This window comes from Callionymus lyra, chromosome 5 (assembly GCF_982586985.1).
Source record: "Callionymus lyra chromosome 5, fCalLyr1.hap1.1, whole genome shotgun sequence".
In the NCBI taxonomy this organism is placed as follows: domain Eukaryota; kingdom Metazoa; phylum Chordata; class Actinopteri; order Syngnathiformes; family Callionymidae; genus Callionymus; species Callionymus lyra.
In genome coordinates, this window is record NC_141822.1 from 1906699 (window position 1) to 1933384 (window position 26686).

At 44.0% G+C, this 26686-nt stretch overlaps 2 protein-coding genes across 8 annotated transcripts in view; both read left to right on the forward strand.

Moving 5' to 3' along the window:
* The first annotated feature begins 105 nt into the window (after positions 1 to 105).
* Positions 106 to 21554, forward strand: hmgcs1 (3-hydroxy-3-methylglutaryl-CoA synthase 1 (soluble)). 7 transcript variants are annotated; one of them, XR_015711368.1, is made up of 11 exons: positions 106 to 200; positions 3770 to 4217; positions 4751 to 4876; positions 5013 to 5177; positions 12244 to 12412; positions 12485 to 12655; positions 13549 to 13655; positions 14148 to 14273; positions 19698 to 19923; positions 20039 to 20071; positions 20118 to 20180. XR_015711368.1 is itself a non-coding variant. In XM_087792314.1 (10 exons), the coding sequence occupies exons 2-10, from the start codon at positions 3770 to 3772 to the stop codon at positions 21139 to 21141; spliced, it is 1533 nt and encodes a 510-aa protein (XP_087648440.1). In that variant the 5' UTR covers positions 106 to 200; the 3' UTR covers positions 21142 to 21554. The 7 variants fall into 7 exon arrangements, 4 of the variants coding, with proteins under 4 accessions (XP_087648440.1, XP_087648438.1, XP_087648437.1 ...); XR_015711369.1 differs by lacking the exon at positions 20118 to 20180 and adding an exon at positions 20185 to 20219 and having other exon boundaries at positions 19698 to 20083; XR_015711367.1 differs by having other exon boundaries at positions 19698 to 19946; positions 20039 to 20183.
* Positions 21555 to 26479: 4925 nt separating this feature from the next.
* The window catches only part of tln1 (talin 1), a 121177-nt gene continuing 120970 nt past the window's right edge, over positions 26480 to 26686 (forward strand). Inside the window, exon 1 of the mRNA XM_087790440.1 lies at positions 26480 to 26495. The gene's annotated coding sequence lies outside the window, so the exon portion shown is untranslated. The remainder of the gene's footprint in view (positions 26496 to 26686) is intronic.

Genomic DNA, 26686 nt, shown 5'->3' on the forward strand with positions numbered 1-26686 from the left:
GTTGACTCGTCGCGGGACTTCGTAGCGCCGCATGTGCGCGAGCTCCCATTGGTGCTCGTGTCAGTCGGTTGACAGGAGGCGGGACCTGCAGCGCTCCGACAGGCTCGCATATAAATCCTCGTCCTCAGGCTGGACGTCACTGGAGGGATTCGAACCAACAACCCTGCGCTGCTTCATCGACTCCTGGATCAGAACCGAAGGTAAGAGGCGAGGAAACCGGGAATTCATTCGTAAGAATCGTGTGTCAGTGATGCTAACATGCTACAAGCTACACAACACAGTGGGCCAGAGAGGAAGGTCCGTCCGCTAATGTGTCCGGGTAGGTCATGATGTTGACGAACAACCACTGACCCGAATAACATGTTTAAACAAACATGTTGATCACATGTAACATGTTTAAACACATGTCACATGTTTAATGAACACACACGATGTAGTCAAGTCCACAGAAATACAGCGTTTGTTCAGGAACGAAGCTAAAGCACAACAGTGTCGTATATTGGCTCATAATTGTAAATATATTAAATGTTATTATAGTTATCAGTGACGGAAGTGAAGTTAATGAACATTTAAATCCTCTGTTATTTACATTGAGACGCTGTTGTCATCTTTTACTTTTAGATCCACCTTCTTGTCCAATAACGTTTACAGAAAATACACACAAACACTAAAACACTTTATTTATATGAAGGTTTTGTGTGTTTCAATGAAGTGTGTGTTTCAATGAAGTGTGTGTTTCAATGAATTGTGTGTTTCAATGAAGTGTGTGTTTCAATGAAGTGTGTGTTTCAATGAAGTGTGTGTTTCAATGAAGTGTGTGTTCCTATGAAGTGTGTGTTACAACAGGGGTCACCAGTAGTAGTTCCAGGAAGACCTCGTGCCCTTTCACCCAGTTATTCTTACGTCTCTACTTGTGTCACGTTTAGTTTATGTTTATGTTTCGATTAAAAACTTACGATCAATGATGTCATTTCTTTGCCTGAAGGTGAGATGTTCCTATGAAGGTGAAACACAACTAATAAAATGATGGTTAAAAAATATATATTTAAATTTGTTTTATTCAAATAACATTAACAAACAGGCGCTTGGTCTGCAAGGAAGCTACAGTGTTATTATTATCATTATCATCATTATATAATTATTATCATTATTACTGGATCTCAGAGACGCGGGTGATTTAACCGTTACTCTGAAGATCAATCAAGTTCTACCTGAGATCAGTCAAGACTCGATGTTATCAACTTTATCAACACAATCACAGATGGAAGTCGAGGTGTCGTCGTGACAAACGTTCTTCTAATCAACGACCGTTTCATGATGTTTATTTACCCTTGAGCAAGACTGTGGCAGTTCTGGTGTTGTGATAGTGTAGTAACACGTATATATGTGTAGTATTGTCCAGTACTTGACTCTGGTGTTGTGATAGTGTAGTAACAAGTATATATGTGTAGTATTGTCCAGTACTTGACTCTGGTGTTGTGATAGTGTAGTAACACGTATATATGTGTAGTATTGTCCAGTACTTGACTCTGGTGTTGTGATAGTGTAGTAACACGTATATATGTGTAGTATTGTCCAGTACTTGACTCTGGTGTTGTGATAGTGTAGTAACAAGTTTATATGTGTAGTATTGTCCAGTACTTGACTCTGGTGTTGTGATAGTGTAGTAACAAGTATATATGTGTAGTATTGTCCAGTACTTGACTCTGGTGTTGTGATAGTGTAGTAACACGTATATATGTGTAGTATTGTCCAGTACTTGACTCTGGTGTTGTGATAGTGTAGTAACACGTATATATGTGTAGTATTGTCCAGTACTTGACTCTGGTGTTGTGATAGTGTAGTAACAAGTATATATGTGTAGTATTGTCCAGTACTTGACTCTGGTGTTGTGATAGTGTAGTAACACGTATATATGTGTAGTATTGTCCAGTACTTGACTCTGGTGTTGTGATAGTGTAGTAACACGTATATATGTGTAGTATTGTCCAGTACTTGACTCTGGTGTTGTGATAGTGTAGTAACAAGTATATATGTGTAGTATTGTCCAGTACTTGACTCTGGTGTTGTGATAGTGTAGTAACACGTATATATGTGTAGTATTGTCCAGTACTTGACTCTGGTGTTGTGATAGTGTAGTAACAAGTTTATATGTGTAGTATTGTCCAGTACTTGACTCTGGTGTTGTGATAGTGTAGTAACAAGTATATATGTGTAGTATTGTCCAGTACTTGACTCTGGTGTTGTGATAGTGTAGTAACACGTATATATGTGTAGTATTGTCCAGTACTTGACTCTGGTGTTGTGATAGTGTAGTAACACGTATATATGTGTAGTATTGTCCAGTACTTGACTCTGGTGTTGTGATAGTGTAGTAACACGTATATATGTGTAGTATTGTCCAGTACTTGACTCTGGTGTTGTGATAGTGTAGTAACACGTATATATGTGTAGTATTGTCCAGTACTTGACTCTGGTGTTGTGATAGTGTAGTAACACGTATATATGTGTAGTATTGTCCAGTACTTGACTCTGGTGTTGTGATAGTGTAGTAACACGTATATATGTGTAGTATTGTCCAGTACTTGACTCTGGTGTTGTGATAGTGTAGTAACACGTATATATGTGTAGTATTGTCCAGTACTTGACTCTGGTGTTGTGATAGTGTAGTAACAAGTATATATGTGTAGTATTGTCCAGTACTTGACTCTGGTGTTGTGATAGTGTAGTAACACGTATATATGTGTAGTATTGTCCAGTACTTGACTCTGGTGTTGTGATAGTGTAGTAACACGTATATATGTGTAGTATTGTCCAGTACTTGACTCTGGTGTTGTGATAGTGTAGTAACACATATATATGTGTAGTATTGTCCAGTACTTGACTCTGGTGTTGTGATAGTGTAGTAACACGTATATATGTGTAGTATTGTCCAGTACTTGACTCTGGTGTTGTGATAGTGTAGTAACAAGTATATATGTATAGTATTGTCCAGTACTTGACTCTGGTGTTGTGATAGTGTAGTAACAAGTATATATGTATAGTATTGTCCAGTACTTGACTCTGGTGTTGTGATAGTGTAGTAACAAGTATATATGTATAGTATTGTCCAGTACTTGACTCTGGTGTTGTGATAGTGTAGTAACAAGTATATATGTGTAGTCTTGTCCAGTACTTGACTCTGGTGTTGTGATAGTGTAGTAACAAGTATATATGTGTAGTATTGTCCAGTACTTGACTCTGGTGTTGTGATAGTGTAGTAACACATATATATGTGTAGTATTGTCCAGTACTTGACTCTGGTGTTGTGATAGTGTAGTAACACGTATATATGTGTAGTATTGTCCAGTACTTGACTCTGGTGTTGTGATAGTGTAGTAACACGTATATATGTGTAGTATTGTCCAGTACTTGACTCTGGTGTTGTGATAGTGTAGTAACAAGTATATATGTGTAGTATTGTCCAGTACTTGACTCTGGTGTTGTGATAGTGTAGTAACAAGTATATATGTGTAGTATTGTCCAGTGCTTGACTCTGGTGTTGTGATAGTGTAGTAACAAGTATATATGTGTAGTATTGTCCAGTGCTTGACTCTGGTGTTGTAGTATTTACAGACCACATGACTCTTGATGAAGTCGTAACTACTTTCTATTTGTTTTCAAACCAAAATATGTCCAAACATGTGTGTATCCTAGTATACTAGTGTATCTTGATCTTCTTCACCTGCTGAGTGTCGTCAAAGGTTTGAGTGACAGGTGTCGTCCTCAGATGCCTGGATCTGCCTCCATCAGCTGCATGGGTCCGTGGCCCAAGGACGTGGGCATCATCTCCATGGAGCTCTACTTCCCGGCTCAGTACGTGGACCAGGCGGAGCTGGAGGCGTTCGACGGCGTGGCGGCGGGGAAGTACACGGTGGGTCTGGGTCAGGCCCGCATGGGCTTCTGCTCGGACCGCGAGGACATCAACTCGCTGTGTCTGACGGCGGTCCAGCGGCTGATGGAGCGGAGCTCGCTGTCCTACGACTGCGTGGGTCGCCTGGAGGTCGGCACCGAGTCCATCATCGACAAGTCCAAGTCGGTGAAGACGGTCCTGATGCAGCTGTTCGAGGACTCGGGCAACACGGACGTGGAGGGCATCGACACGACCAACGCCTGCTACGGCGGCACCGCGGCTCTGTTCAACGCCGTCAACTGGGTCGAGTCCAGCTCGTGGGACGGTGAGTCCAGGCGCTCCTTCAGTGGTTCTAGAATCATCCTTAGTTTAGGGTCAAAGTTCCTGGAGACGATTGACCTCGTTTGAGATTTGATGGTTTGAGTCTCAACGTTTTAACGTTTTTAATCACTTTTTAAAATAATATCTTTTAATATCTGTGTTTAATCTTTTCTCTATTGTCGAATATAATGTTTTAATTATTAAACCTGTTTGCTTTTTCTGCGTCACATGATCATCTGTGAGTCGCATGATTGGCTGAGAGTTTGATCAGTATCTCTGTGATCTGTTGCTTTAGTCTGGAGACTCGATTATAACATTTATATTGAATTAAAAAGAATATGAATTAAAAATTTAGAATTTAGAAAATTTAAATGAATAAATAGATTAAATCATAAATAATCTTTTTTTTTTAAAACATTTAATAAAATCTAAAAAAAAAACCACATTTTAAATGTTAATTTAATAAAAACTAGTAACTCCACATGTTAAGTGTTGAATCTATCAAATGTTCTGATCCGTGTCATGATGGATCTGCAGGACGTTACGCTCTGGTGGTGGCGGGCGACATCGCCGTGTACGCCACAGGAAGTGCTCGACCGACGGGGGGTGCAGGAGCCGTGGCCATGTTGGTCGGTCCTAACGCTCCGCTGGCCTTCGAACGGGGTCAGTACCTGATGGTGGACTCGCAGACTGAGGCGCTCGAGTTAGACTTGATGACGTCATCAAACACTGACGTGTGTGTGTGTGTTTGTGTTTGTGTGTGTGTGTGTGTGTGTGTGTGTGTGTGTTTGTGTGTCAGGCCTGCGCGGGACACACATGCAACACGCGTACGACTTCTACAAGCCGGACCTGGTGTCTGAGTATCCGGTGGTCGACGGGAAACTGTCCATCGAGTGTTACCTGAGCGCCCTGGACCGATGCTACTCTGTGTATCGCAACAAGATCCACGCTCAGTGGCAGAGAGGTGAGAGTGACTTCAAGAGTGACTTCAAGAGTGTCATTAGTTAAGTTAACTTAGTGAGAGAGGTGAGAGTGACTTCAAGAGTGACTTCAAGAGTGTCATTAGTTAAGTTAACTTAGTGAGAGAGGTGAGAGTGACTTCAAGAGTGACTTCAAGAGTGTCATTAGTTAAGTTAACTTAGTGAGAGAGGTGAGAGTGACTTCAAGAGTGTCATTAGTTAAGTTAACTTAGTGAGAGAGGTGAGAGTGACTTCAAGAGTGTCATTAGTTAAGTTAACTCAGTGAGAGAGGTGAGAGTGACTTCAAGAGTGTCATTAGTTAAGTTAACTCAGTGAGAGTGACTTCAAGAGTGACTTCAAGAGTGACTTCAAGAGTGACATCAGTTAAGTTAACTTAGTGCCTTCCTTCAAGAGTGACATCAGTTAAGTTAACTTAGTGACTTCCTTCAAGAGTGACATCAGTTAAGTTAACTTAGTGACTTCCTTCAAGAGTGACATCAGTTAAGTTAACTCAGTGACTTCCTTCAAGAGTGACATCAGTTAAGTTAACTCAGTGACTTCCTTCAAGAGTGACATCAGTTAAGTTAACTCAGTGACTTCCTTCAAGAGTGACATCAGTTAAGTTAACTCAGTGACTTCCTTCAAGAGTGACATCAGTTAAGTTAACTTAGCGACTTCCTTCAAGAGTGACATCAGTTAAGTAAACTCGGTGACTTCCTTCAAGAGTGACATCAGTTAAGTTAACTTAGTGACTTCCTTCAAGAGTGACATCAGTTAAGTTAACTCAGTGACTTCCTTCAAGAGTGACATCAGTTAAGTTAACTTAGTGACTTCCTTCAAGAGTGACATCAGTTAAGTTAACTCAGTGACTTCCTTCAAGAGTGACATCAGTTAAGTTAACTTAGTGACTTCCTTCAAGAGTGACATCAGTTAAGTTAACTTAGTGACTTCCTTCAAGAGTGACATCAGTTAAGTTAACTTAGTGACTTCCTTCAAGAGTGACATCAGTTAAGTTAACTTAGTGACTTCCTTCAAGAGTGACATCAGTTAAGTTAACTTAGTGACTTCCTTCAAGAGTGTCATCAGTTAAGTTAACTTAGTGACTTCCTTCAAGAGTGACATCAGTTAAGTTAACTCAGTGACTTCCTTCAAGAGTGACATCAGTTAAGTTAACTTAGTGACTTCCTTCAAGAGTGACATCAGTTAAGTTAACTCAGTGACTTCCTTCAAGAGTGACATCAGTTAAGTTAACTCAGTGACTTCCTTCAAGAGTGACATCAGTTAAGTTAACTTAGTGACTTCCTTCAAGAGTGACATCAGTTATCTTAACTCAGTGACTTCCTTCAAGAGTGACATCAGTTAAGTTAACTTAGTGACTTCCTTCAAGAGTGACATCAGTTAAGTTAACTTAGTGACTTCCTTCAAGAGTGACATCAGTTAAGTTAACTCAGTGACTTCCTTCAAGAGTGACATCAGTTAAGTTAACTTAGTGACTTCCTTCAAGAGTGTGTTCAGTTAAGTTAACTCAGTGACTTCCTTCAAGAGTGACATCAGTTAAGTTAACTCAGTGACTTCCTTCAAGAGTGACATCAGTTAAGTTAACTTAGTGACTTCCTTCAAGAGTGTGTTCAGTTAAGTTAACTCAGTGACTTCCTTCAAGAGTGACATCAGTTAAGTTAACTTAGTGACTTCCTTCAAGAGTGTCATCAGTTAAGTTAACTTAGTGACTTCCTTCATGAGTGTCATCAGTTAAGTTAACTCAGTGACTTCCTTCAAGAGTGACATCAGTTAAGTTAACTCAGTGACTTCCTTCAAGAGTGACATCAGTTAAGTTAACTTAGTGACTTCCTTCAAGAGTGTGTTCAGTTAAGTTAACTCAGTGACTTCCTTCAAGAGTGACATCAGTTAAGTTAACTTAGTGACTTCCTTCAAGAGTGTCATCAGTTAAGTTAACTCAGTGACTTCCTTCATGAGTGACATCAGTTAAGTTAACTTGGTGACTTCCTTCAAGAGTGACATCAGTTAAGTTAACTCAGTGACTTCCTTCAAGAGTGACATCAGTTAAGTTAACTTAGTGACTTCCTTCAAGAGTGACATCAGTTAAGTTAACTTAGTGACTTCCTTCAAGAGTGTCATCAGTTAAGTTAACTTATTGACTTCCTTCAAGAGTGACATCAGTTAAGTTAACTCAGTGACTTCCTTCAAGAGTGACATCAGTTAAGTTAACTCAGTGACTTCCTTCAAGAGTGTCATCAGTTAAGTTAACTCAGTGACTTCCTTCAAGAGTGTCATCAGTTAAGTTAACTTAGTGACTTCCTTCAAGAGTGTCATCAGTTAAGTTAACTTAGTGACTTCCTTCAAGAGTGACATCAGTTAAGTTAACTTAGTGACTTCCTTCAAGAGTGACATCAGTTAAGTTAACTTAGTGACTTCCTTCAAGAGTGACATCAGTTAAGTTAACTTAGTGACTTCCTTCAAGAGTGACATCAGTTAAGTTAACTCAGTGACTTCCTTCAAGAGTGTCATCAGTTAAGTTAACTTAGTGACTTCCTTCAAGAGTGACATCAGTTAAGTTAAGTTAGTGACTTCCTTCAAGAGTGACATCAGTTAAGTTAACTTAGTGACTTCCTTCAAGAGTGTCATCAGTTAAGTTAACTTAGTGACTTCCTTCAAGAGTGACATCAGTTAAGTTAACTTAGTGACTTCCTTCAAGAGTGACATCAGTTAAGTTAACTTAGTGACTTCCTTCAAGAGTGACATCAGTTAAGTTAACTTAGTGACTTCCTTCAAGAGTGACATCAGTTAAGTTAACTTGGTGACTTCCTTCAAGAGTGTCATCAGTTAAGTTAACTTATTGACTTCCTTCAAGAGTGACATCAGTTAAGTTAACTCAGTGACTTCCTTCATGAGTGACATCAGTTAAGTTAACTCAGTGACTTCCTTCAAGAGTGACATCAGTTAAGTTAACTTAGTGACTTCCTTCAAGAGTGACATCAGTTAAGTTAACTTAGTGACTTCCTTCAAGAGTGTCATCAGTTAAGTTAACTCAGTGACTTCCTTCAAGAGTGTCATCAGTTAAGTTAACTTAGTGACTTCCTTCATGAGTGACATCAGTTAAGTTAACTTAGTGACTTCCTTCAAGAGTGACATCAGTTAAGTTAACTCAGTGACTTCCTTCAAGAGTGACATCAGTTAAGTTAACTTAGTGACTTCCTTCAAGAGTGACATCAGTTAAGTTAACTCAGTGACTTCCTTCAAGAGTGACATCAGTTAAGTTAACTTAGTGACTTCCTTCAAGAGTGTCATCAGTTAAGTTAACTCAGTGACTTCCTTCAAGAGTGTCATCAGTTAAGTTAACTCAGTGACTTCCTTCATGAGTGACATCAGTTAAGTTAACTCAGTGACTTCCTTCAAGAGTGACATCAGTTAAGTTAACTTGGTGACTTCCTTCAAGAGTGACATCAGTTAAGTTAACTTAGTGACTTCCTTCAAGAGTGACATCAGTTAAGTTAACTCAGTGACTTCCTTCAAGAGTGACATCAGTTAAGTTAACTTAGTGACTTCCTTCAAGAGTGACATCAGTTAAGTTAACTCAGTGACTTCCTTCAAGAGTGACATCAGTTAAGAGGATTAAACTGTTGATGACGCTTGAACCTCGTGGAGGTCAGAGTTCACGAGAACATGGATCTGTCGTGTTTAAGTCGTTTTCTACAGTAAATCTTGACGTTTACGATCTTCTTATAAACACTTGAACGACATGAAACTATTGTTTATTATTTATTAAACGAGGAAGAAAATGCATATTTATTCTCACAATACTACGTCAATATTCAACAGCACTTTATCGATGTATTTATTTTTTTACTCACAGTCGTAGTTTTTGTTTCACTAAAGTGTGTATTATATAAAATGTGTTATTTACAATTGAAAATAACTCAAGGTATGTTTATTTTTGTGTTGTGACTAAAATAAATTCTGCAACACCAGAGTCAAGTACTGGACAATACTACACATATATACTTGTTACTACACTATCACAACACCAGAGTCAAGTACTGGACAATACTACACATATATACTTGTTACTACACTATCACAACACCAGAGTCAAGTACTGGACAATACTACACATATATACTTGTTACTACACTATCACAACACCAGAGTCAAGTACTGGACAATACTACACATATATACTTGTTACTACACTATCACAACACCAGAGTCAAGTACTGGACAATACTACACATATATACTTGTTACTACACTATCACAACACCAGAGTCAAGTACTGGACAGTACTACACATGTATACGTGTTACTACACTATCACAACACCAGAGTCAAGTACTGGACAATACTACACATATATAAACTTGTTACTACACTATCCCAACACCAGAGTCAAGTACTGGACAATACTACACATGTATACGTGTTACTACACTATCCCAACACCAGAGTCAAGTACAGGACAATACTACACATGTATACTTGTTACTACACTATCACAACACCAGAGTCAAGTACTGGACAATACTACACATATATACTTGTTACTACACTATCACAACACCAGAGTCACGTACAGGACAATACTACACATATATACTTGTTACTACACTATCACAACACCAGAGTCAAGTACAGGACAATACTACACATATATACTTGTTACTACACTATCACAACACCAGAGTCAAGTACAGGACAATACTACACATATATACTTGTTACTACACTATCACAACACCAGAGTCAATTACTGGACAATACTACACATATATACTTGTTACTACACTATCACAACACCAGAGTCAAGTACAGGACAATACTACACATGTATACTTGTTACTACACTATCACAACACCAGAGTCAAGTACTGGACAATACTACACATATATACTTGTTACTACACTATCACAACACCAGAGTCACGTACAGGACAATACTACACATATATACTTGTTACTACACTATCACAACACCAGAGTCAAGTACAGGACAATACTACACATATATACTTGTGACTACACTATCACAACACCAGAGTCAAGTACTGGACAATACTACACATATATACTTGTGACTACACTATCACAACACCAGAGTCAAGTACTGGACAATACTACACATATATACTTGTGACTACACTATCACAACACCAGAGTCAAGTACTGGACAATACTACACATATATACTTGTTACTACACTATCACAACACCAGAGTCAAGTACTGGACAATACTACACATATATACTTGTGACTACACTATCACAACACCAGAGTCAAGTACTGGACAATACTACACATATATACTTGTGACTACACTATCACAACACCAGAGTCAAGTACTGGACAATACTACACATATATACTTGATACTACACTATCACAACACCAGAGTCAAGTACTGGACAATACTACACATATATACTTGTTACTACACTATCACAACACCAGAGTCAAGTACTGGACAATACTACACATATATACTTGTTACTACACTATCACAACACCAGAGTCAAGTACTGGACAATACTACACATATATACTTGTTACTACACTAACACAACACCAGAGTCAAGTACTGGACAATACTACACATATATACTTGTTACTACACTATCACAACACCAGAGTCAAGTACTGGACAATACTACACATATATACTTGTTACTACACTAACACAACACCAGAGTCAAGTACTGGACAATACTACATATATATACTTCTTACTACACTATTACAACACCAGAGTCAAGTACAGGACAATACTACACATGTATACTTGTTACTACACTATCACAACACCAGAGTCAAGTACTGGACAATACTACACATATATACTTGTTACTACACTATCACAACACCAGAGTCAAGTACTGGACAATACTACACATATATACTTGTGATTACACTATCACAACACCAGAGTCAAGTACTGGACAATACTACACATATATACTTGTGACTACACTATCACAACACCAGAGTCAAGTACTGGACAATACTACACATATATACTTGTGACTACACTATCACAACACCAGAGTCAAGTACTGGACAATACTACACATATATACTTGTGACTACACTATCACAACACCAGAGTCAAGTACTGGACAATACTACACATATATACTTGTTACTACACTATCACAACACCAGAGTCAAGTACTGGACAATACTACACATATATACTTGTGACTACACTATCACAACACCAGAGTCAAGTACTGGACAATACTACACATATATACTTGTGACTACACTATCACAACACCAGAGTCAAGTACTGGACAATACTACACATATATACTTGATACTACACTATCACAACACCAGAGTCAAGTACTGGACAATACTACACATATATACTTGTTACTACACTATCACAACACCAGAGTCAAGTACTGGACAATACTACACATATATACTTGTTACTACACTATCACAACACCAGAGTCAAGTACTGGACAATACTACACATATATACTTGTTACTACACTATCACAACACCAGAGTCAAGTACTGGACAATACTACACATATATACTTGTTACTACACTATCACAACACCAGAGTCAAGTACTGGACAATACTACACATATATACTTGTTACTACACTATCACAACACCAGAGTCAAGTACTGGACAATACTACACATATATACTTGTTACTACACTATCACAACACCAGAGTCAAGTACTGGACAATACTACACATATATACTTGTTACTACACTATCACAACACCAGAGTCAAGTACTGGACAATACTACACATATATACTTGATACTACACTATCACAACACCAGAGTCAAGTACTGGACAATACTACACATATATACTTGTTACTACACTATCACTATATATCATGATATCAACACAAACCTACATTATTATCTAATTAATAATTGTTTTACTCTAATATTTACTGATAAAATGTTAAAGTTAAGTTAACTTTAAAAGTTAAAGTTCGACCTCAGACTGAACTCAAGGTCGTTCAAGGCTGACGTCTGGACTCGACTGCTCATGTCTGACGTCACTCGTGTCTCTCCTGCTCAGCTGGCTCTGAGAAGCTCTTCTGCCTCGAGGACTTTGGCTTCCTGGTCTTCCACTCTCCGTACTGTAAGCTGGTGCAGAAGTCTCTGGCCCGACTGATGCTCAACGACTTCCTCAACCATCCCAGCCCGGACACGGAGGCGGGACCGTTCGCCGGCCTGGACTCGTTCAGGTGAAGATGATGTTCATGTCGAAGAGACACCTGTGGACGCATCATCTTGACAACATCTTGTTGTGTCCTCAGGGGGGTGAGACCCGAGGAGACCTACTTCGACAGGGACGTGGAGAAGGCCTTCATGAAGGCCAGCACCGACCTGTTCCAGAGGAAAACCAAAGCCTCGCTGCTCGTGTCCAACCAGAACGGGAACATGTACACGCCCTCGGTGTACGGCTGCCTGGCCTCGCTCCTGGCCCAGTACGTGGAACGTCTTCTCACCAGAACCTCCTGAACCCTGAGGGTCCATCTCTTACCTCCTGAACCTTGAGGGTCCATCTCTTACCTCCTGACCTCTGAAGGTCTTTTATCTCCTGAACCCTGAGGGTCTTTTATCTCCTGAACCCTGAGGGTCCATCTCTTAGCTCCTGAACCCTGAGGGTCCATCTCTTACCTCCTGAACCCTGAGGGTCCATCTCTTACCTCCTGAACCCTGAGGGTCCATCTCTTACCTCCTGAACCCTGAGGGTCCATCTTTTATCTCCTGAACCCTGAGGGTCCATCTCTTACCTCCTGAACCCTGAGGGTCCATCTTTAACCTCCTGAACCCTGAGGGTCCATCTTTAACCTCCTGAACCCTGAGGGTCCATCTCTTATCTCCTGAACCCTGAGGGTCCATCTCTTACCTCCTGAACCCTGAGGGTCCATCTCTTACCTCCTGAACCCTGAGGGTCCATCTTTTACCTCCTGAACCCTGAGGGTCCATCTCTTACCTCCTGAACCCTGAGGGTCCATCTCTTACCTCCTGAACCCTGAGGGTCCATCTCTTACCTCCTGAACCCTGAGGGTCCATCTCTTACCTCCTGAACCCTGAGGGTCCATCTTTAACCTCCTGAACCCTGAGGGTCCATCTCTTACCTCCTGAACCCTGAGGGTCCATCTCTTACCTCCTGAACCCTGAGGGTCCATCTCTTACCTCCTGAACCCTGAGGGTCCATCTCTTACCTCCTGAACCCTGAGGGTCCATCTCTTACCTCCTGAACCCTGAGGGTCCATCTCTTACCTCCTGAACCCTGAGGGTCCATCTCTTACCTCCTGAACCCTGAGGGTCCATCTCTTACCTCCTGACCTCTGAGGGTCTTTTATCTCCACAGACACTCGGCGTCGCAGCTCGCCGGCCAGAGAGTCGGAGTCTTTTCCTACGGATCAGGATTCGCAGCAACTCTTTATTCCCTGAGAGTCACTCAAGACCACACGCCAGGTCAGTGACCTTCATGACCTCATGATCAATACTGCACAACAACGGCACAACAACTGCACAACAACTGCACGACAACTACACAACAACTGCACAACAACTGCACAACAACTGCACAACAACTACACAACAACTGCACGACAACTGCACGACAACTACACAACAACTGCACAACAACTACACTAGTCTTTACTCGGACTCCACTAAAGGAATCCTTTGAATGACTTTAAAGTTGATCCAATCAAATCTCTTGGTGCTCCACTCGGTGGGCGGAGCTTATGACAAAGAAAGCGTCTCATTGGTTCCTGAGGACGTGGACAATGAGACTTGGATGAGAACATGATGGACATGAGTTACTTTGAAGTTTATTCAGTTGTTAAACGATCTCTTGCATCACTTGATTGACATCCATACAAGCGTCTGTCCACCGCTGCACTAATGGCTACGTGTGATCTTGTGTTGGAGGACAGCGTCTCACATCTATGTTCTCTTCAGGTTCTGCTCTGGACAAACTGGTCTCCAGCATCGATGACCTGCAGCTCAGACTGGACTCACGAGTGAAGGTGTCGCCGGATCTTTTCTCTGAGAACATGAAGCTGAGAGAAGACACACACCATCTAGGTACACCTGTCTCACACACACCTGTCTCACACACACCATCTAGGTACACCTGTCTCACACACACCATCTAGGTACACCTGTCTCACACACACCATCTAGGTACACCTGTCTCACACACCATCTAGGTACACCTGTCTCACACACACCATCTAGGTACACCTGTCTCACACACACCATCTAGGTACACCTGTCTCACACACACCATCTAGGTACACCTGTCTCACACACACCATCTAGGTACACCTGTCTCACACACACCATCTAGGTACACCTGTCTCACACACACCATCTAGGTACACCTGTCTCACACACACCATCTAGGTACACCTGTCTCACACACACCATCTAGGTACACCTGTCTCACACACACCATCTAGGTACACCTGTCTCACACACACCATCTAGGTACACCTGTCTCACACACACCATCTAGGTACACCTGTCTCACACACACCATCTAGGTACACCTGTCTCACACACACCATCTAGGTACACCTGTCTCACACACACCATCTAGGTACACCTGTCTCACACACACCATCTAGGTACACCTGTCTCACACACACCATCTAGGTACACCTGTCTCACACACACCATCTAGGTACACCTGTCTCACACACACCATCTAGGTACACCTGTCTCACACACACCTGACTGTCTCACACACACCATCTAGGTACACCTGTCTCTCACACACCATCTAGGTACACCTGTCTCACACACACCTGACTGTCTCACACACACCATCTAGGTACACCTGTCTCTCACACACACACCATCTAGGTACACCTGTCTCACACACACACACCATCTAGGTACACCTGTCTCACACACACCATCTAGGTACACCTGTCTCACACACACCATCTAGGTACACCTGTCTCACACACACCATCTAGGTACACCTGTCTCACACACACCATCTAGGTACACCTGTCTCACACACACCTGACTGTCTCACACACACACACCATCTAGGTACACCTGTCTCACACACACCATCTAGGTACACCTGTCTCACACACACCTGACTGTCTCACACACACCATCTAGGTACACCTGTCTCACACACACCATCTAGGTACACCTGTCTCACACACACCTGACTGTCTCACACACACCATCTAGGTACACCTGTCTCACACACACCATCTAGGTACACCTGTCTCACACACACCTGACTGTCTCTTACACACACACCATCTAGGTACACCTGTCTCACACACACCTGACTGTCTCTCACACACACACCATCTAGGTACACCTGTCTCACACACACACACCGTCTAGGTACACCTGTCTCACACACACCTGACTGTCTCTCACACACACACCATCTAGGTACACCTGTCTCACACACACCTGACTGTCTCTCACACACACACCATCTAGGTACACCTGTCTCACACACACCATCTAGGTACACCTGTCTCACACACACCATCTAGGTACACCTGTCTCACACACACCTGACTGTCTCACACACACACACCATCTAGGTACACCTGTCTCACACACACCTGACTGTCTCACACACACACACACACACACACACACCATCTAGGTACACCTGTCTCACACACACCCGACTGTCTCACACACACACACCATCTAGGTACACCTGTCTCACACACACCCGACTGTCTCACACACACACACCATCTAGGTACACCTGTCTCACACACACCTGACTGTCTCACACACACACACCATCTAGGTACACCTGTCTCACACACACCTGACTGTCTCACACACACACACCATCTAGGTACACCTGTCTCACACACACCTGACTGTCTCACACACACACACCATCTAGGTACACCTGTCTCACACACACCCGACTGTCTCACACACACACACCATCTAGGTACACCTGTCTCACACACACCTGACTGTCTCACACACACACACCATCTAGGTACACCTGTCTCACACACACCCGACTGTCTCACACACACACACCATCTAGGTACACCTGTCTCACACACACCCGACTGTCTCACACACACACACCATCTAGGTACACCTGTCTCACACACACCTGACTGTCTCACACACACACACACCATCTAGGTACACCTGTCTCACACACACCATCTAGGTACACCTGTCTCACACACACCCGACTGTCTCACACACACACACCATCTAGGTACACCTGTCTCACACACACCCGACTGTCTCACACACACACACCATCTAGGTACACCTGTCTCACACACACCCGACTGTCTCACACACACACACCATCTAGGTACACCTGTCTCACACACACCCGACTGTCTCACACACACACACCATCTAGGTACACCTGTCTCACACACACCCGACTGTCTCACACACACACACCATCTAGGTACACCTGTCTCACACACACACCTGACTGTCTCACACACACACACCATCTAGGTACACCTGTCTCACACACACCCGACTGTCTCACACACACACACCATCTAGGTACACCTGTCTCACACACACCCGACTGTCTCACACACACACACCATCTAGGTACACCTGTCTCACACACACCTGACTGTCTCACACACACACACACCATCTAGGTACACCTGTCTCACACACACCATCTAGGTACACCTGTCTCACACACACCCGACTGTCTCACACACACACACCATCTAGGTACACCTGTCTCACACACACCCGACTGTCTCACACACACACACCATCTAGGTACACCTGTCTAACACACACCCGACTGTCTCACACACACACACACCATCTAGGTACACCTGTCTCACACACACCTGACTGTCTCACACACACACACCATCTAAGTACACCTGTCTCACACACACCCGACTGTCTCACACACACACACCATCTAGGTACACCTGTCTCACACACACCCGACTGTCTCACACACACACACCATCTAGGTACACCTGTCTCACACACACCTAACTGTCTCACACACACACACACCATCTAGGTACACCTGTCTCACACACACCATCTAGGTACACCTGTCTCACACACACCATCTAGGTACACCTGTCTCACACACACCTGACTCTCACACACACACACACACCATCTAGGTACACCTGTCTCACACACACCATCTAGGTACACCTGTCTCACACACACCTGACTGTCTCACACACACACACCATCTAGGTACACCTGTCTCACACACACCTGACTGTCTCACACACACACACACCATCTAGGTACACCTGTCTCACACACACCCGACTGTCTCACACACACACACCATCTAGGTACACCTGTCTCACACACACCCGACTGTCTCACACACACACACCATCTAGGTACACCTGTCTCACACACACCCGACTGTCTCACACACACTTCTGCTACCTATGCTGTTTGTCTTAATAGATGCATATTTGACAATGAAAGAACTTGACTTGACTCACTGTCACGCAAGTATTAGAATTAGTACACGTTCGACATTTCTATTATGACGGTCTGGGATATTCATCTTGTAGATTATAGATCTATCGAGTGCACATTATAGATCTATCCAGTGCACATTATAGATCTATCGAGTGCACATTATAGATCTATCCAGTACACATTATAGATCTATCCAGTACACATTATAGATCTATCCAGTGCACATTATAGATCTATCCAGTACACATTATAGATCTATCCAGTACACATTATAGATCTATCCAGTGCACATTATAGATCTATCCAGTGCACATTATAGATCTATCCAGTGCACATTATAGATCTATCGAGTGCACATTATAGATCTATCCAGTACACATTATAGATCTATCCAGTACACATTATAGATCTATCCAGTGCACATTATAGATCTATCCAGTACACATTATAGATCTATCCAGTACACATTATAGATCTATCCAGTGCACATTATAGATCTATCCAGTGCACATTATAGATCTATCCAGTGCACATTATAGATCTATCGAGTGCACATTATAGATCTATCCAGTACACATTATAGATCTATCCAGTACACAGTATAGATCTATCCAGTGCACATTATAGATCTATCCAGTGCACATTATAGATCTATCCAGTGCACATTATAGATATATCCAGTACACATTATAGATCTATCCAGTGCACATTATAGATCTATCCAGTGCACATTATAGATCTATCGAGTGCACATTATAGATCTATCCAGTGCACATTATAGATCTATCCAGTGCACATTATAGATCTATCGAGTGCACATTATAGATCTATCGAGTGCACATTATAGATCTATCCATTACACATTATAGATCTATCCAGTACACATTATAGAACTATCCAGTACACATTATAGAACTATCCAGTGCACATTATAGAACTATCCAGTGCACATTATAGATCTATCGAGTGCACATTATAGATCTATCGAGTGCACATTATAGATCTATCGAGTGCACATTATAGATCTATCCAGTGCACATTATAGATCTATCCAGTACACATTATAGATCTATCCAGTACACATTATAGATCTATCCAGTACACATTATAGAACTATCCAGTACACATTATAGAACTATCGATTGCACATTATAGATCTATCCAGTACACATTATAGATATATCGATCGAATACTTTTATTAGTAAAAGTTAAGGATGAATGTTTCTCCTTCAGGGTTTTTGATGGATCTTCTCACAAGGCGCCACAGTTGTGTATAAATGTACCTACACAGGACACACACACGACACACACACGACACACACACGACACACACACGACACACACACGACACACACAGGACACACACAGGACACACACGACACACAGGACACACAGGACACATATTGTGCGACCTCCACTGTGTGATGATCCTCGTCTTCTTTTGACTCTTCAACTTGTTACTTCTTGATTCTGCTCATGAAGTTCTTTGTTCCTCAACCCATGGAGTGACTTCTTCTTTCCTTCAGAGTTTTACGGGCAAGAAAAGTTGAGCAATTTCGGTTTCTTCCTTTTTGGTGTTTTCTCAGGCGACTACTTTTTAGGCTTTTTGCAAACATAGCAAAAATGATTTTGAGTAAAAGAATCTTCTTTGACACGTGATGTGAGAAGATCATCGTCGTCGTCGACAACAGCAGACAATCATTATCTTCAGAGTCACATGATCATCTGATAATAATAATAGACAATAATTATCTATAAATGTATGAACTCACTCACTCACTCACTCTCTGACTCACTCACTCTCTGACTCACTCACTCTCTGACTCACTCACTCACTCACTCACTCACTCACTCACTCACTCACTCACTCACTCACTCACTCACTCACTCACTCACTCACTCACTCACTCACTCACTCACTCACTCTCTGACTCACTCACTCTCTGACTCACTCACTCACTCACTCACTCACTCACTCACTCACTCACTCACTCTCTGACTCACTCACTCACTCACTCTGATGTTCTTCACCACAGCGAGCTATGTCCCTCGAGGACCGGTGGAGGATCTGTTCCCAGGAACCTGGTACTTGACCCGAGTGGACGAGAAGCACCGCCGTGAATACGCCCGGAGACCTCTGGAGCTGCCGTCAGAGGAGCTGGAGCGACCTGTGGGCGGAGTGGAGGTGAGACAGGAGGGAGACAGCAGTGAGACAGGAGGGAGACAGCAGTGAGACAGCAGTGAGACAGCAGTGAGACAGCAGTGAGACAGGAGGGAGACAGGAGGTGAGACAGGAGGTGAGACAGCAGGGAGACAGGAGGGAGACAGCAGTGAGACAGGAGGTGAGACAGGAGGTGAGACAGCAGGGAGACAGGAGGTGAGACAGGAGGGAGACAGGAGGGAGACAGCAGTGAGACAGGAGGTGAGACAGGAGTGAGACAGGAGTGAGACAGGAGGTGAGACAGGAGTGAGACAGCAGTGAGACAGCAGTGAGACAGCAGTGAGACAGGAGTGAGACAGCAGTGAGACAGGAGGTGAGACAGCAGGGAGACAGGAGTGAGACAGGAGGTGAGACAGGAGGTGAGACAGCAGTGAGACAGCAGTGAGACAGGAGTGAGACAGCAGTGAGACAGGAGGTGAGACAGGAGTGAGACAGCAGTGAGACAGCAGTGAGACAGGAGTGAGACAGCAGGGAGACAGGAGGTGAGACAGCAGTGAGACAGGAGGTGAGACAGGAGGTGGGACAGCAGTGAGACAGGAGTGAGACAGCAGTGAGACAGCAGTGAGACAGCAGTGAGACAGGAGGTGAGACAGCAGTGAGACAGCAGTGAGACAGGAGGTGAGACAGGAGGTGAGACAGGAGGTGAGACAGGAGTGAGACAGCAGTGAGACAGCAGTGAGACAGCAGTGAGACAGGAGGTGAGACAGGAGGTGAGACAGGAGGTGAGACAGGAGGTGAGACAGCAGGGAGACAGGAGGTGAGACAGCAGGGAGACAGGAGTGTGTCTGTAAGGAGACGAGAGGTTGTTTTTATAGTTGATCAGTATCTCTGTGCTCTGTTGGTTTAGTCTGGAGACTCTATTATAACATTTATATTTATATATATATATATATATATATATATATATATATATATATATTTATATATTTAAAATTAAAAGACTGGATTTAACTTTTGTTTATTGATTTATTTTTGTTTTCTTCTTTCAATCATTTGATTAAGAATAAAAAAATCTATACGTAAAAAAACTTTATTTGCAAATGTTCAATTTTCTAAATTCAATGATCAAAAGAATCAATGCTTAAAGTGAACAAAATTATAATAAAGCAAAAGTTTCGACTTTTGAAAAGTTCAATAAAACTGTGACGTCAGTTAAACACTCGTTAATAAAGTATTTTCTCCTCCAGCTCGTTCCCAGTCCCGTCAAGAAGATGCCGAGGATTCCTGCCTCCGTGACCTCGGCCGCCGTCGCCAACTGAACCCACAACCTTTGACCCCCACCGCCGTCTGAACCCAAGACCTCCGGCGCAGACATTTGGCATCGGACCGCGGAGGCGCCGGGACAGTAGTTTAATTTAGAAGTCGTCATGAAGGTTCACTTCACATCCATCACCGTCGACGCCTCCAGAGTGACAGCCGTCCGTCAAGACAGTCGTGCTGCTGCTGCCATGGCAACGGAGGAAACCACCACAAACTCTCTCTCGTTCAGATTTCACTTTTTCGAGAAGGTCACGTGACCAAACGCTGTCTGATCCGGGGAGTCGCCCGTCAATCATCTCAGGAGTCGTCAATCATTTTAGAAACATTTGTGTCAGAAGCATCTGTAGCTGCAGCAGCTGCTGCCTTAAAGTCACGCGTCACCACCGTGCATTTGTGTCGCCGTCGCATTTGTGTCGCCGTCACAATGTGTCGCCGTCGCATTTGTGATGCCGTCGCATTTGTGTCGCCGTCGCATTTGTGTCGCCGTGGCATTTGTGTCGCCGTCACAATGTGTCGCCGTCGCATTTGTGTCGCCGTCGCATTTGTGTCGCCGTCGCATTTGTGTCGCCGTCGCATTTGTGTCGCCGTCACAATGTGTCGCCGTCGTATTTGTGTCGCCGTCACAATGTGTCGCCGTCGCATTTGTGTCGCCGTCGCATTTGTGTCGCCGTCGCATTTGTGTCGCCGTCGCATTTGTGTCGCCGTCACAATGTGTCGCCGTCGTATTTGTGTCGCCGTCGTATTTGTGTCGCCGTCGCATTTGTGATGCCGTCGCATTTGTGATGCCGTCGCATTTGTGATGCCGTCGCATTTGTGTCGCCGTCACAATGTGTCGCCGTCGCATTTGTGTCGCCGTCGCATTTGTGTCGCCGTCGCATTTGTGTCGCCGTCACAATGTGTCGCCGTCGCATTTGTGTCGCCGTCGCATTTGTGTCGCCGTCGCATTTGTGTCGCCGTCGCATTTGTGTCGCCGTCGCATTTGTGTCGCCGTCGCATTTGTGTCGCCGTCACAATGTGTCGCCGTCGTATTTGTGTCGCCGTCGCATTTGTGATGCCGTCGCATTTGTGATGCCGTCGCATTTGTGTCGCCGTCACAATGTGTCGCCGTCGCATTTGTGTCGCCGTGGCATTTGTGTCGCCGTCACAATGTGTCGCCGTGGCATTTGTGTCGCCGTCGCATTTGTGTCGCCGTCACAATGTGTCGCCGTCGCATTTGTGTCGCCGTCGCAATGTGTCGCCATCGCATTTGTGTCGCCGTCGCATTTGTGTCGCCGTCACAATGTGTCGCCGTCGCATTTGTGTCGCCGTCACAATGTGTCGCCGTCGCATTTGTGATGCTGTCGCATTTGTGTCGCCGTCACAATGTGTCGCCGTCGCATTTGTGATGCTGTCGCATTTGTGTCGCCGTCACAATGTGTCGCCGTCGCATTTGTGTCGCCGTCACAATGTGTCGCCGTCGCATTTGTGTCGCCGTCACAATGTGTCGCCGTCGCATTTGTGTCGCCGTCACAATGTGTCGCCGTCGCATTTGTGTCGCCGTCACAATGTGTCGCCGTCGCATTTGTGTCGCCGTCGCATTTGTGTCGCCGTCACAATGTGTCGCCGTCGCATTTGTGATGCCGTCGCATTTGTGTCGCCGTCGCATTTGTGTCGCCGTGGCATTTGTGTCGCCGTCACAATGTGTCGCCGTCGCATTTGTGTCGCCGTCGCATTTGTGTCGCCGTCGCATTTGTGTCGCCGTCGCATTTGTGTCGCCGTCACAATGTGTCGCCGTCGTATTTGTGTCGCCGTCACAATGTGTCGCCGTCGCATTTGTGTCGCCGTCGCATTTGTGTCGCCGTCGCATTTGTGTCGCCGTCGCATTTGTGTCGCCGTCACAATGTGTCGCCGTCGTATTTGTGTCGCCGTCGTATTTGTGTCGCCGTCGCATTTGTGATGCCGTCGCATTTGTGATGCCGTCGCATTTGTGATGCCGTCGCATTTGTGTCGCCGTCACAATGTGTCGCCGTCGCATTTGTGTCGCCGTCGCATTTGTGTCGCCGTCGCATTTGTGTCGCCGTCACAATGTGTCGCCGTCGCATTTGTGTCGCCGTCGCATTTGTGTCGCCGTCGCATTTGTGTCGCCGTCGCATTTGTGTCGCCGTCGCATTTGTGTCGCCGTCGCATTTGTGTCGCCGTCACAATGTGTCGCCGTCGTATTTGTGTCGCCGTCGCATTTGTGATGCCGTCGCATTTGTGATGCCGTCGCATTTGTGTCGCCGTCACAATGTGTCGCCGTCGCATTTGTGTCGCCGTCACAATGTGTCGCCGTGGCATTTGTGTCGCCGTCGCATTTGTGTCGCCGTCACAATGTGTCGCCGTCGCATTTGTGTCGCCGTCGCAATGTGTCGCCATCGCATTTGTGTCGCCGTCGCATTTGTGTCGCCGTCACAATGTGTCGCCGTCGCATTTGTGTCGCCGTCACAATGTGTCGCCGTCGCATTTGTGATGCTGTCGCATTTGTGTCGCCGTCACAATGTGTCGCCGTCGCATTTGTGATGCTGTCGCATTTGTGTCGCCGTCACAATGTGTCGCCGTCGCATTTGTGTCGCCGTCACAATGTGTCGCCGTCGCATTTGTGTCGCCGTCACAATGTGTCGCCGTCGCATTTGTGTCGCCGTCACAATGTGTCGCCGTCGCATTTGTGTCGCCGTCACAATGTGTCGCCGTCACAATGTGTCGCCGTCGCATTTGTGTCGCCGTCGCATTTGTGTCGCCGTCACAATGTGTCGCCGTCGCATTTGTGTCGCCGTCACAATGTGTCGCCGTCACAATGTGTCGCCGTCACAATGTGTCGCCATCGCATTTGTGATGCTGTCGCATTTGTGTCGCCGTCACAATGTGTCGCCGTCGCATTTGTGATGCTGTCGCATTTGTGTCGCCGTCACAATGTGTCGCCGTCGCATTTGTGTCGCCGTCGCATTTGTGTCGCCGTCGCATTTGTGTCGCCAAACGACCTTCAGTCTAAAGTTAACAGTTTATTCTTCACAAAGAAGTTCAGAATAAACTGTAGGTTTATTTCCCATCATTTGGTCCCAGAGGATCAAGTTCCTCGAAACGTTTCTTTAACTCGTTCGTCTCAACGTGTTTGAGGCCGAAAAGTCAAGTTTTATCATCTTAACCTTCTTGGTTTTAACGTCCTTGAAAACACGTCGACGACCTTCAGCTCGACCGACTCGACTGTTGACGTTTTGTAAACGTTTTATTTATAAGAGTTTTATTTACTGATGCGACGAACTTGAATCTGCTCGACTGTTGATCGTCTTCGTTTTTCTATGAGTTGAAACGAAAGTTTGTTTAAAATCTGGTAAATGTTGAAACATTTAAAGTTCAGAGAAAGAATCGAGTGTTAAAAGTGTCGAGAAGCTCCGACGACAGGTGCGACCTCACCTGGAGAGGCTAATAATGTACAGATAGATTTTATAATTGTCACGGTTCAACACCAGTCGGGTCACCCGGGCGTCTGCGCGTCGCTGGTGCCTCGGCGACGCGACCAGGCTGACGAGATCTTTACCAATTTTACTGGTATTGTACAAACTGTAATTATGTCGACTCGTGTCGACAGATTTTATTTGCTCTAGAAACCAGGAATAAATGGATGTTGATCATCACTTGTTGCTTTTCTACACAATCACACAACATCAGTGTCGACACAACACTGTTGCTTCGTCCAGCTACACAATCACACAACATCAGTGTCGACACAACACTGTTGCTTCGTCCATCTACACAATCACACAACATCAGTGTCGACACAACACTGTTGCTTCGTCCATCTACACAATCACACAACATCAGTGTCGACACAACACTGTTGCTTCGTCCATCTACACAATCACACAACATCAATGTCGACACAACACTGTTGCTTCGTCCAGCTACACAATCACACAACATCAGTGTCGACACAACACTGTTGCTTCGTCCATCTACACAATCACACAACATCAGTGTCGACACAACACTGTTGCTTCGTCCATCTACACAATCACACAACATCAGTGTCGACACAACACTGTTGCTTCGTCCATCTACACAATCACACAACATCAGTGTCGACACAACACTGTTGCTTCGTCCAGCTACACAATCACACAACATCAGTGTCGACACAACACTGTTGCTTCGTCCATCTACACAATCACACAACATCAGTGTCGACACAACACTGTTGCTTCGTCCATCTACACAATCACACAACATCAGTGTCGACACAACACTGTTGCTTCGTCCATCTACACAATCACACAACATCAGTGTCGACACAACACTGTTGCTTCGTCCATCTACACAATCACACAACATCAGTGTCGACACAACACTGTTGCTTCGTCCATCTACACAATCGCACAACATCAGTGTCGACACAACACTGTTGCTTCGTCCATCTACACAATCACACAACATCAGTGTCGACACAACACTGTTGCTTCGTCCAGCTACACAATCACACAACATCAGTGTCGACACAACACTGTTGCTTCGTCCATCTACACAATCACACAACATCAGTGTCGACACAACACTGTTGCTTCGTCCAGCTACACAATCACACAACATCAGTGTCGACACAACACTGTTGCTTCGTCCATCTACACAATCACACAACATCAGTGTCGACACAACACTGTTGCTTCGTCCATCTACACAATCACACAACATCAGTGTCGACACAACACTGTTGCTTCGTCCATCTACACAATCACACAACATCAATGTCGACACAACACTGTTGCTTCGTCCAGCTACACAATCACACAACATCAGTGTCGACACAACACTGTTGCTTCGTCCATCTACACAATCACACAACATCAGTGTCGACACAACACTGTTGCTTCGTCCATCTACACAATCACACAACATCAGTGTCGACACAACACGGCACCAACTCATGCTAATGTGTGTGTATGTTAATGCTAGCTGTGAGTATGCTCATGCTAGCTGTGTGTGTATGCTTAGGTTAGCTGTGCGTAAGCTCATGCTAATGTGTGTGTATGCTAATGCTAGCTGTGAGTATGCTCATGCTAGCTGTGTGTGTATGCTTAGGTTAGCTGTGCGTAAGCTCATGCTAATGTGTGTGTATGCTAATGCTAGCTGTGATCATGATCATGCTAGCTGTGTGTGTATGTTAATGCTAGCTGTGTGTAAGCTAAGGTTAGCTGTGAGTAATTTCATGCTAATGCTAGCTGTGGTTCATGTTTTAACTTCCATTACTGACAAAGTTAAGAACAAAACAAAAGAAATGTGTCACGTTTGACTTTAATTAATGACCATAATGAACATTTCTCTGTGGAAGAAAGAAGAAATGTTGGTAAGAACTTATTTCATGTTAATCTTCACCAGTTTGTATTTTATCTAGTAATGCTAATGCTAAGCTACATCCTTGTCCGGACGAAGTTTAATCTTCAACTAGTTTAACCAACTTTTAGTAAATACAAAAGAATGATTTATTAAAAAGAAGTTGAATTAAAAAGACAATCGACTACAAATCCACGTCAACAT